The sequence below is a fragment of the Lissotriton helveticus genome, chromosome 12, assembly GCF_964261635.1.
Source record: "Lissotriton helveticus chromosome 12, aLisHel1.1, whole genome shotgun sequence".
Classification (NCBI taxonomy): domain Eukaryota; kingdom Metazoa; phylum Chordata; class Amphibia; order Caudata; family Salamandridae; genus Lissotriton; species Lissotriton helveticus.
Genome location: NC_136073.1, coordinates 100,154,028 through 100,167,820, shown reverse-complemented (window position 1 = coordinate 100,167,820; position 13,793 = coordinate 100,154,028). Strand labels below are relative to the sequence as shown.

At 46.8% G+C, this 13,793-nt stretch overlaps 1 protein-coding gene across 1 annotated transcript in view; it reads left to right on the top strand.

The window, feature by feature from the left end:
- LOC144797946 (vomeronasal type-2 receptor 26-like) overlaps positions 1 to 13,793 on the top strand; it is a 203,058-nt gene that overhangs the window by 96,005 nt on the left and 93,260 nt on the right. Inside the window, exon 4 of the mRNA XM_078668749.1 lies at positions 11,272 to 11,499. Within this exon, the coding sequence (XP_078524875.1) occupies positions 11,272 to 11,499 (228 nt within the window). The remainder of the gene's footprint in view (positions 1 to 11,271; positions 11,500 to 13,793) is intronic.

The window sequence follows — 13,793 nt, the reverse complement described above, 5'->3', positions numbered from 1 at the left end:
TCACTAGTGTCCTCGCCGATGACACCCAGCTGGTGGTGGCACTGAAAGACGAGAGCGGTCTGAGAGCGCAGAATTTTAAACAGACTCTCGCTGATATCACTAGCTGGATGACATCAAACTACCTCCAGCTTAACGCCGGAAAGACGGAGGTCTTGCTGGTAGGCAAAGATACAACGGCCTGGGGGAACAACTGGTGGCCTGAGACACTGGGACAACCACCCGAGCCCAAAAATGTAGTAAAAAACTTAGGAGTATGGGTGGATTCTGCCTTGAATTTCACCCATCACACGAAAAAAGTGGCGGCCAACTGCTTCGGGATTCTACGAAACCTAAGGCCTATCCTAAAATACTTTGACCACCAAACTCGTCAACTGGTGGTAGAGTCAGCCATTCTCTCACGGCTGGACTAAACTAGCTCCCTGTTGCTAGGGACGAATGTTGCAGAGAAATCTAGACTGCAACAAGTCCAAAATGCCGCCGCGAGAGCACTGACTGGCCTTCCCCGCCACAAGTCAGTAACTAACACCCTTATGAAACTACACTGGCTCCCGGTAGAGAAGAGGATTCACTTCAAAACCCTATGCCTCGCTTTTAAAATCCTGAAATCTGCCTCCTCCCCTATGCTGTGCCCACTCCTTTCATCCTATACTCCCCGACGCACTCTGCGGTCGGAGGGACAGAACCTGGCCACTGTCCCCCGCATTAAACTAGCCCGGATGGGCGGTCGTTCATTCAGATACCTAGCAGCAAGGCTCTGGAATGAACTTCCAGCTCAGGTACGTGGACTGAACGACCTACTGTCCTTCAGAAAGGCCATAAAACCCCACCTCTTCTGTTAGTTATGTTATGTCATCTGCAGCTTCCACCAGCAGCAGCTTCCTCTCCGGTACGAACAGTTCGCGCCGGGACGCCCCTTGGCTGGGGCAGCCGTGCGCTATATAAGTCTATATAACATAACATAACATAACATAACATAACATAACATAACATGTTGTCCTAATAAACATACACGTCTTAAACATATTTCCATGGCTGAAATGGTGAGTATTAAAATGTTCCCAGCAATATCACACTGCACATTCACAACGGTTCATTCCCAGTGGTAAGTGGCCTAGTCCCCAGGCTTTACCGCATGGTAAAACCTCTGCAGTGCCCATCACTGGTTCCTTTCATTTCATCTGCAGGGATAGGCTTCCCTCTGGAGCATGTAGGCCCCTGCCATGAGTGTCTCTCTTGGCATCAGACCCCTGATCCCACCTCATCTGTCTTCCATCTGGTGTTCTTCCTGGGTCTCGGGGGCCAGATGGCCACCAATCTACAATTCCTACATAAGTATATAAATGTGTTTGTTTAACCCCTTCCATGCTGCCGTTTGCCATTGGCCAACAGCAGCACTACCTCGCCGGTGCTGCACTTCCCGCAAAATCGGCGGCGCAGCCAACGGGTTAATAAGTATAAATTTATATATTTTTCTATACTATAAATTTGTGATCTCTAACTTTATTGTCCACAGCAGTGGTCGGGGTGTGCAATCGTCTTTCCCATCAGCCAAGAAAGGTTGTTATACAGTATGATATTGCATAATCATAATTGAAACCATATAACCAAACAAACCCAACGAGATTTGGCGTATAACATGCCTTGTTCATGTGTAAGGCATTACAAAATATATTCATTAATTATACTTAATTAACTTCCCACCCTGTACCCCTACAAACCTCACAACACGCTATGACGCTATAAACTAGTATTTTCCAATAAAATAAACACTATAAATACCTTAAAATTGCAAATTATATTTAAAAGCATTTACAACAATGACACAAATAATATAAAACATATACTATATATTTTAAACACATAAAGAAACTTAAATAACTATATTTCTTACCTTAGAAAATTTATATTTTTGACATCCATAATTTTGCACTCTGTGTCACAATATTAAACATTCAATATTTCCTCAATTCGATATTTTCAACTCAATATTTTGTCTGAATTCCGTCTGTCGTTTGCCGTGTTTTACCAATTTGGTTTGATTGATTCACATTTTTAGCACCGGAGGCCGCAATGTTTAAAATACGGGATGCGCCCGCCAGTGTGGACCCACCAGTGTGGACCGCAGCTAGCATTGCGGGTGCTCCCATTCCCCACTGGTATGGTGGGCGGACAAAGTGCCCCATATTGTTCTGTTGTTCAGGAAGCTCTGCAGCCAAGACCAGGCTCAACCTTCGACACTAATCCCCTGCAGCCTGTCCAACGGGACACGATGAGAGATGGTGTCAAAAGCTACTAACAGGTCATAGTGGGGGTCCCTCTATCCAGTGACATCCTGATACTATCCATGACCTCCACCAATGCCGCTTCCATGCTGTGGCCAGCACGGAAACCTGATTGCGAGTGGTCCAGTATACTATGCTATTCCAGATATCCTGTAAATTGTTTATTTACCAGTGTCTCCTTGACCTTCGAGCTGCATTGAAGGAGGGCTATTGGTCTATAATTTTGCAAATCCGCCAGGTCTGCTAGCCTCTTCCTAAGCAGAGGGTTAAAATGCGTCTTTTTCCATTCCTCGGAAAAGTGGCTGTATCCAAGGATATGTTGCAGACCTCAGCTAGAGAGGGGGCTAGGATTGGAGCTAATTCAGCCATTATAAATGGCACAGCCAGGTCTGTGGACGCACCTGATTTCATCGGCGCCAGCACAGATTCCAGCTCTGTGGTAATGGTTGTGAAGGAGTCTTGTCTGGGTAGTGAGGGGTCTCTCCCAAAGGTGGCCCGCTCCTTAGATACTTCTCCTGCAGCCAGGGAGCTGTAGAATTTGTCAATCTTGTATTTAAAATGATTTGCAAGGTCATTACATAATGTTTATGTCGGGGGCTAGAGAGAGTATTTACTTTAGGGTGGTGAACTGCTTTATTTTTACTTTACCCCCTTTCTCCTTTATTCCTCCCTTTCCCTCCTTTACCTCTCCCACCCGCTCCCACATGGCTGCTGCGCCCATGACCCCTCCCCTCAGCACGACAAGCGCGACCGGCCCAAACCAGCTCCCCTACCCGCTCCCGCCTCCCAGCTGTCCAGTCCTCCCCAACCCCTACTTAATGGTGCACGCCAAAGGCGCACAAAAGGCAAGCCCATCTGCGCCCGTCCGTGACCCTCCCGGCGACCAGCACCAGAAACCCTGGACCTACACACCACCAACGCTACAACCCAGCAGCACTCCCCAAACTCAAGCCAGGCCGCAACAACAACTGCAAGCTAGCTTCACCAGCCGACACCCATGGGCCCTTCAGCTGTCACTGCTGCCAACAAACCTACAGCACCACCAAGAAGACGGACCCAGCACAACCCGTCTGCAAGAACACACCTGAACCAAAGACCTTGCAATGCATCCTCCTCGACATCCGATCCCTCCACAAGCACGCAACCGAAATCGGGGACCTCCTCAACAGCACCACCCTGGATGTAGCGTTCTTCACCGAAACCTGGACCAACACAACCTCGAGTCTGGACATCGCCATCGCCATTCCACCAGGATACAAGATCTCCAGGAAGGATCGCCAAACCCGTACAGGAGGAGGAATAGCCATTGTTTACAAATCCACCCTCTGCCTGAGCACACACCCTGAGGAGCCCACAGACATGATGGAACACCTAGACTTCAGGATACTAACCTGCCCTACCACCACCCTTTGAGGAACCCTCATTTACCGAACCCCCAGACCCTGTGGACCGTTCACAAACTCCATCACGGACATCATATCCCCGCATGCCATCACATCCACAAACTACACCCTGCTGGGAGACCTCAAATTCCACCTCAACAACCAACTGGACCCCAACACCACATCCCTTCTGGACAACCTCACAACATTGGACTTTGCCAGATTGTGACCATACCCACACACTCAGCAGGACACACCCTCTACCCCCTCTTCACAACAGGAAACTCCATCACCTTCAACCACACCACCGATCTCCCATGGACTGACCACCGATATGTCCACTTCAGCTTCAGAACACCCACCGTCCACACCAGCACCTGCTCCCATAAAGAAACTGGACCACAATCACTGACGAGCAGCTCACCTCCTCACTCAGCAACTCCATCCCAGCCATCATGGAAAACGATGACCCCAACACCGCAGCCCGAATCCTGCATAGAAGGATCTCTGACAGCACCAACACCATAGCCCCCCTCAAGAAAAACAACACTTACGCCAAGAAAGCCAGATGGTTTACCACGACCTTCAAGAGCCAAGATGCACTAGCCGCCACCTCAAAAAGGCCTGGAGGAACACCAAAGTCACAGAAGCACACAACAACTTCAGAGCCGTGACCAATGACCACCACCAACTCATTAGAAAAATGAGGAAAAAAGCGATTGAAGAAAAAAATCTCCACACACGCACACAACAGCAAAGAACTCTTCAACATCATCAAGGAGTTTGCCCAATCCACCAGCGAGTCGACTGACATCCCTCCCTCACAAGACCTCTGCGACAAACTCCGCACCTTCTTTCACCACAAAATCAAGAGCATCGACGACAACTTCGACAAAGACAACCCACACACTGAACCCACACCAACCACCCTGACACCCTGAAGCCAGAGATTGACAACTGGACAGCCCTCACCACTGAATACACACTAAAGGCAATGAAGTCATTCCACTCAGGGCCCCCCACGGACCCCTGCCCCCACCACATCTTCAACAGAGCCGCTGACACCATCAACAGCTCCCTGACGACAGCCTTGTTCCCCGACAACTGGAAACATCCTGAGGTCAACCCCCACCTGAAGAAACCCTCGGCAGACCCCACCGACCTCAAAAACTACAGACCCATCTTCCTGCTCCCGTTCCCAGCGAAAGTCATTGAGAAAGCCATCAACAGCCAACCCGTCGCATACATCGATGAGCATAACATCCTCGACTCCTCCCAATCCGGCTTCAGAAAAAAACACACCACGAAACCACCCTCCTTGCCGCAATAGACGACATCCATACCCTACTGGACAAAGAAGAAACAGTATCCCTCATCCTCCTCGACCTCTCAGAAGCATTCGACACAAACTCCCACCGCACCCTAACCCGCAGACTCCACGATGCAGGGATCCAGGACAAGGCCATTGACTGGATCCGCTCCTTCCTCTCCAGCAGAATGCAGCAGGTCAGACTCCCCCCTTTCCTCTCGGACAATCCACCAACCACCTGCGGAGTCCCTCAGGGGTCATCCCTCAGTCCTACTCTCTTAAATGTCTACATGGCTCCGCTCGCCCCCATCGTCAGAACCCACGGACTCAACATTGTGTCATACGCAGACGACACCCAACTCATCCTCTTCTTATCCAACAAACTCAACACCACCAGACACAACTTTCGAGAAGGCATGGAAGCCGTCGCCAAATGTATGAAAAACAGCTGCCTACAACTAAACACCAACAAGACAGAAGTAGTCATCATGGGCCCAAACCCCCGATGCCTGGAATGGCACCTGGTGGTCCCCCGCCCTCGGAAACCCGTCCACCCCCACGGACCACGCACGCAACCTGGGAACAATCCAGGTCTCCGAGCTCAAAATGAACCGCCAGATCAACTCTGTCTCGTCCTCCTGCTTCCACACCCTCCGCTTCCTATGTAAAACTTCAAATGGATCCTGCTCGAACACAGAAAGACCGTCACTCAAGCCCTGGTCACCAGCCGAATCAACTACAGCATATGCCGGAATAAATAAAACCTCACCTGCAAGCTACAGAACACCCAGAATGGCGCTGCAAGACTGGTCCTCAACCTGCCAAGACACTGCCTCATCTCCCAGCACCTGCGCACACTCCACTGGCTCCCCATCGAGGTTAGAGTCACCTTCAAGATGCTCACCCATGCACACAAGGCCCTCCAAGACACCGGACAAGCATACCTGAACAGCCGACTCAAATTCCACGCACCCCAAAGGATCCTACGATTATCCCAGCTCTCTTACACAGTGGTCTCCCGCACCTGAAAAACCAGATTGGGAGCCCGCTTCTTCTCCTTCCTCGTGGCCAAAGCCTGGAACGCACTTCCGTTACACCACAGACAGACTGCATCGCTTCCCATCTTCGCAAGAAACCTCAAAACCTGTTTCTTCGACAGACCCCCCTCCTTGATGGACTGGAACTGCACCCTCCCCACCACCCCCCAGCGCATTGAGACCCTTACGGGTGAGTAGTCGCGCTTAACAAACGCATGATTGATTGATTGATTGATTGAATACAAAAGAAAACACATGAAGGTAGATAGGGTTAATGGACAACTAGATAAGAGAATTTGAGAACAGTGGGCAATACAGAAGGCCAAAATTCTTACTGAATATTGTTAAAGGTGAAACGTATTAACCATGACTTATCAGCACCGACAAGAATGGCTAGAATGGAGGATGTGGCACTGGCTATGCTGCCCTCAGGCTGTGGTGGGCTTTTTAACCTTGGCTCTGAAAGGAGGAAAGATAAGGATTCCCTGAGCAGTCACACTCTCTAGCACCCTGCTTTTTAGAGGCAAACAAATCTACTGACTGACCATCCTATACCTTCCTTCATTACATTTTAAATATTTTGTCAATCGGATAGAGTGCCTTCGTCTGTGTAATTCACTCAAAGCACTGGACACTCATGGATGAGGTGGAAATTGACACTGCACTAATTTATTTCTTGAGACATTTATACACTGACACTAGGACTAGTGTTTTAATTGGAAGGAATGGAGAATGCACTACAGCTTTTAAAATTTGTAGGGGGGTTAGGCAGGGGCGCATCTTGCCCCCTTTTTATTCTCTTATATATAAATAACATTAAGAAATAGTTCTGTGATGCGCCTCAAATAGTTATTTGTCCTTTACCTGTTCTGTTATATGCAGATGACTCTGCTCCGGTAGCCCAGACCGGAAACAGTTTCCAGGGATTTATTTTATGAATCAATTAAGCCTTAGCGTAAACCTTAGCAAAACCTACATCATGATTGTAAACCCGGCAAAGAACAAGTCCTATTCACATTTCATGAGTGGAGAAAAGGTACCATCACTTTTTCCTATTTAGGCTTGTTCTTTGGTCAATGGTACAACTGGTAGCATTTGAGGGAAGATAGAAGGGTTTATTTCAAAAAGTTAGTATCTTCAGTTTTTAGTTTTGTGACATGAAATGACACCTTTGAAACCAATAATGGTTATTGGCATGTGTTTCAACAGCCTCTCATGGTACAGGCCTCTGGGGGTATACAGTTGAGAACAATTGCCTGAACAGAAAGTTAGCCATCAGGCCAAGCTGCACTTCATTTACGTGTCACCGGAAACTGTGCATAGCCTATATGGAAGTTTGCATTAACATTTCAACTCTCCATTCTATTTGATCCAGACCAGATTCAGCACTAAAAGGGGATACCATTTCCAACTGCTTAAAATTTGATGCTGCAAAAAAAATGCCATGGCTAGCCTATTTAAAGACAATGGGCCCCATTAGGTGGGCGGGGGGTGATCGACCCACCATCCTTGCAGCAAAGACCCCCACCATATTATTATGGCTGGGGGGTCCGCGGCAGATGGAAAGAGTGTCGGCCGCTTTTCCGGCAGGCTGACAAGTCGACCGGGCAGAAAAAGGTTCAATATAGAGGCAGTGCCAGCCATATTACAATGTGGGCGGAAAAATGCCTTTCTGTGGTGGCATTGCCGCCACAGAATGGCATGCGGAGTTTGCTTGCGGGGGCCAGTTGCGGGCCCCCAGTGACTCTGTGGGGTGGGGTGTGCATATGGGGGGTACCTATGGTACCCTCCCTGCATTTCAATGTACAACGTGGCAGGCACTGATTGGTGCCTGTCACGTTGTGCATTGAAAGGCACAGCCTGCCTTTGTGGAATTGCGGCATGCGGTGCTGAAAGCACCGTCCGCCACATTGTGACAAATGCGCCATATGCCCGCCAGTGTTGCGGGCGCATCCTAATTCGTGAGGGACCTCCACACCCTCAGCATGCGGTCCCGTTTCCCGGGGGTATAGCGTGCAGACAAAGTCCGACCGCCATACTAATGACCCCAAAGGTGTATGGATATCGGGAAACCTAAATATTTTAATGAACCAGAAATTTGACAGATTATTAGCAAACAGCAGCCTAAAGTTGAATTTATTAGCACCAGTGTTACTATGGAAAAAAATAATGCTAATATGGAAAACTAAATCACAATCTTATTAATGAAATCAACCATTGGGTTGGAGTTACTGATTGATAGGTCACATGTGGAATGGTACTTAGAACACATCTGTGGTTCCAATTATGATATCCTCAGTTGCTCATTTCTGCCCATTTAACGTATCCAGGTGCTCATCCTCTACATTTTCCAGTGTTGGCCACCTTGCCATTAAATAAACTAGGTATTAGGGTATGTTAGAAGCAGTCTTTCTGATAAGGAAATTTAAGTTCTGAAATTATAAACCACGTTATTCTGATAAAGATTGGCCCCATTCGAAATACAGGTAGGAACACAAACACTTGCTTGGAATGCCGAGGCGCCCAGATATCTGGGAGTGAGATTATACAACTCCCCATGAGGACCTGTACAAAGGGAATCACCGCAGGGCCTTGGCAGGGCTAAGATCGGCTGTAGGGTTCTGGAAATCACCACCCCTAGCTCCCATAGGAGGAGTGGCGCTGGCCAAGATGATCATGGTCCCACGCATGTTATATCAATTTGCTAACCTCCCAGTTATACCACCATGACCATTCTTTAAGGAGCTAGACTCCCTACTTGCCGAGCTGATCTTGGGGGTGGTTGTCACAGGGTGGCCCTGTCTACACTACACATTCCCACGACAGAAGGAGAGTTGGGAGCACCTTCCTTTGAGGCATACTTCCTCGCAGCCCAGCTGCAATGGCTGTCGTATTGGACGGCGGAGCGTCACACGGGGGAAACCGTCACCACGGAGGGCCGCAAGCCATTGCCAGTAATTCGCCCGATACTAGTTCCAGGCACTAAACCCATGTGTACACGGCCCCTACAGATGTCCACAGTCCACACCTGCATGCTGCGCATCCACCGCATGTCCAAGGAAAGGCCCCCATACTCACCCCTGCCCCCACTGGTGGGCTTCCCCAGGGAAGATACATACTACACCCCCAGTGCTCTTCAAGTCTGGACTGACATGGCCTTCACAGAGATAGAATCCCTATTTGAGAATGGCCAACTTAAAACGCATGCCCAAATGACTGAACAGTACGATTTCCGGCCTGGGCAATTCTTAACACACAGGCAAATGATGGACAGCAGCCCTAGGTATTGGGACCCGACGGCAGGAGAGCCGCCAATGCACCCAGTGATTCACACTATTCTGCATATGGGGATAGGGCGACACCTAGTTACATGGCTCTATAAAGCTACACGGACACTCATTCCCCCCTCACTGCAGCCGCTCCGTCATAAGTGGGAAGCGGAAATAGGAAGGGTGTTGAACGACAAAGAATAGGAAATGGCCCTGGAATATCCTAAAAAGGTATCCAGGAATGCACGCTTTCAAAATATACAATTCAACATCCTTCAGAGGGCATACCTTACGCCCCACCGGCTTCATAGGTTTTACCCTGACACAAATTCCACCTGCCCCTGGTGTCAAGTGCCAGACACGAACTTTAAGCACATGTTTTGGGATTGCCCTACCTTCATGAATATTGGGACGGCTCCACCAGACACTCAGAACAACAACCAACATCACAACCTTTTCCACCTGGGAGGCGTGAGCCCTTGGAGTATTCCGTAGACGGAAGACTCAAAAAGTGCAATATCGCTTTATGTCCCTCGCCATCCTCTTAGCGAAAAGAGGAATAGCCATGCACTGGCGAGCCCCGACAGGCCCCTCATAGCGGCCTGGATAGGAGCCTTAAAGAAATGGGGGAAGGTGGAGGAGGAGGTATTGCGGGGCAAGGAGGTAAAAACATCCCATGTCTCTCGAGTGGGCACAACTACTAGACACCTTTACACACGAAACCACCCCTGAGAACGAACCAGCAAACTCCCAACCCCAGGCCTCGCACACACCCCCTATAGGACCCAATGTAGAAACTTCAGGGTCGGGTCAACGTAATTAGGTTCCCACCAATGTAGGAGGCATGCCTGCACATCCCTCTATCATTGTAAAAATACTCGATCAGAACTGCTTCACACAACGAACCCCCTCCCTGCATGATGGAACATATGTCACTGAATAATCACACTGCAAGGAGACAACACCACCACCCACACCACAGATCATCCCCAACTGAAACTTGAAGACTCTCTGCCACCCCCACCCAATTTTCACCCAAACAGTTACAGGTTCGAAGTTCTGCACTAGAAGTTATAGTTTTACCGTTAATTTGTTGGGAAGTTACTCAATCAAGAACGGACACATCACACACTGAGTGAACATGCACACACAAGCAGTGGGAAAACAGATCCATCGACAGCAAACACACCCGCAACTAATACTGTAATGGTCACGAATGCGTAACAGTGGGACACTCCCCACTGTTGGGCGATTGTAATAGATGAATGTTGATGGCACAAACAATTGTTAACCTGCGCCAGATCCACCCCTAAATACAATTGTAATAATGCATATAACGAAAGTGTCCAGATGTATGAACTTGCTTAGGAAAAACCTCAATAAACAAATACAATTAAAAAAAAGATTCAAAATATAAATACTAGATTGAAACATAGGTATGTGTTTTTTGTCATTGAAATTCACTTTTGACGCCTAATTATAATCAGAATAAATAACAGAAACTGTTCAGATTCATGAATGAGATGTTTTTTTAAATTGCATTTTCCTTTCTTGATGAATGATATTTCACATTCTTGACACATTTTATCTGCTTATTTTGACATGGGACCTTGTGTCCTGCAGTTGTGGTTTTCATCCTTTCAGAGGGCATTAATTTTACAAGCAAATGCTGAAACATCAACTGTGATTATGATTGATCTGTGAACATTTGTCACAGAGAAGTCACTGCGTAGTAGTGTGAGCAAAAAGCACAGGTTTCTCTGCCTTGTACAGAGTATCACAATAGATCTTTATTAAATGTTTCAGAGCTCAGGATGTTCGCTTCTAGACTGTTTTTATATTGGCAGCATTTATTAAATTAAAAAAAATGAGGAGTGAGATTAAAGTAAGCTCCAACGATGCCAAAAGAAAGACTAGGTATGAGGTAATGTCAATTATTTACCTATTTGTATGTCTCCACATTACCTTTTATGTTTATCTTCTGTCTGCCAGCTCCTGCATTCCATGAAGAGTGTTCGTTTCAAGAACAAGATTGGAGAGGAAATGTACTTTGATGAACATGGCAACCCACCATCCATCTATAGCGTAATAAACTGGCAGATCAAACCGGATGGTAGCATTCACTCTGTGAAGGTGGGGACCTTTGATGACAGGTTGCCCAAAGGACAAAAGTTATCCATCAACATCTCTGCAATCCAGTGGAATTTGCCGGGCACAGAGGTACCAAGATGTACACAGTGGAAGAGTTTATGCCCTGGAAATAGGATTGGGATGAATACACTGAGATGAAGTATTTCAAATTAGTGTATAGCAAACTCATTTGTTTCCAATTGCAGATGAAAAAATTGAGGGAAGGATCGAGAGTTGAGAGAAACAAAAAAAGAAGATTTTGCATTAATGACTGAAACAGCTAGGGCCCACGCAAGTAAGAGCTGTGGTCCGGTGGGGCCCGGGTGATGGGGGATTTAGACGAACAAGGGAAAAATGTATTATTTATTTAATTTTCCCTTGTGCTTGTCTGTCGAATCCCCCCAACCCATCTTAACCGCTCCTATCTCCACTGGTCGCAGCTGGGCTGAAATATATATTTCTCAATCATTAGCAAAATGGTAGAAAAATATTCTGTTCAATTGTCCTGTTACACCAGCAATCTCATAAATACACTTTGCGTCTGATTACAATAGTGGCAGTCGGACCAATAACAGGCTGTCAGTGGCTGTCCAACTACCGTATAATGAAATAGTGGTCAGACCCATATCTGTCAGATGCAAGACCGCCACCTCCATTAGGATCATAGATCTTGATGGTTCGGCGGTTGGAGGAGGTTCCGAGAATGGCAGGATGATGAGGCAGGCTCCGATGTCGGGATTTCAATATGTCTTTCCGACAGACTTTTCATGGGGAGAACCCTGCCAAGAAAAGGTTGTTGGAAAGGTGTTGGGGGCCTCGAACAGGGCCACCCCCCATTGTAGGCCAATGCAAAGTATCACTGGGGGCCCATGTAGTGCCCCCGCTTACCTCCGTGTACAATGTGCCGTGCACAACATGTGCATGGCACACAATGCATAGACATGCAGTAGGTGCTGCATGGCGACGGCACGTGCTGCAGCCCCATTCCATGGTCGCAGCATGCCCCTGCAGAAGTTTAGTTGATTTTCTATTGCCAGCCCGGCGGTCTAATCCAACTCAAAACATGGATCTATACCCTCCCAGATGATTATGTAATGGCTGTTATCTAGTTTCCTAATCATAACTCTTGCATACTGTTTATCTAGCGCCAGGATGCTCCTTTCGGAGCGATAGCTGCACTTTACAAATACACAATACAAATACAAATACAAATACGGTGGTAAGACCGAAGCATGCTCATTGGGCCGTCTCCCGACCACTACAATAGCCCCAGTGTTCCGACTGCCCGTCATTGTTGCCCTTAATAACAATGGATAGATAAAAGGGCACCAAAAATCTAGTGCACTAAATAACCTTAGAAACTAAGGGCCATATGTATAAAGTCAATTTCCGATTCCAAATGCTGAAATTTGCAGAATTTCAGCATTTGCGATCGCAAATTAGCAGTGTGCAATGTAGCACACAAAACCCCCCTTGTCAAATAAGGAATCGCAAATTTTGTGATTCCTTATTTTGCAATTGCATTTAAAGAATCGCAAATTGCGATTCCTTAAATGCAATGTAAGTAGCACAAAAGAAAGTGTGATTTGGAATCGCAAATTACCACCAACTTCAAGTTGGTGGTAAATTGAGATTTCACTTAAAAATGCACTATTTTGCATTTTTTAAAGTGCCATGTGGCGCACATACATGCCCTTAGAGCATGTATGTGTGCCACATTTGCATACATGTACATTTCAGGGGTGCAACAGGGTGTCCTTTTGGCACCCTGGCACCCGTGAAATAGCATCTCAATTTGCGATTCTCTAATTGCTAATCGCAAATTGAGAATACCTTCCCATTCATTCCTATGGTCCTCCTGACTCGTAGGAATGTAAGGGAAGATATTCCTTATTTGTGAATCTCAATTCGCGATTCGCAAATAAGGAATATCTGGGATTTGCAAAATTATTAGCAAATCCCACATACATTGCATTTTGTGATTCTCAAATTGGGATTAGCTGAAAATCGCAATTTGGGAATCGCAAAACTCTAGTTTCATACATATGGCCCAAAATCTTTATGATATCTAATTTTGGCTGCTGACCTTTCTATAGTAGGTAATTCTACAATAGGTAGGTCTCTGTTTCCTTAATATCACAAATAAGAAAAACAATTTATTTAAGGCATGCCATGCAACCACTGATTAAGAAAGAAATTCTTACGATACAGAATGTATTCTTCCAAAATACCAAAAACAACAATGTGGATGGTTAGTCAGCTTTAAAAGTGACTTGTCTTGACACACCTACTCTTTCTCAAATGCTCAGTCTCTTTATGTCTGTAGCTTAAGTATATGAAACAGATAGTTGAACAAAAAATGCTTGAACCTTGTCCATAACTCT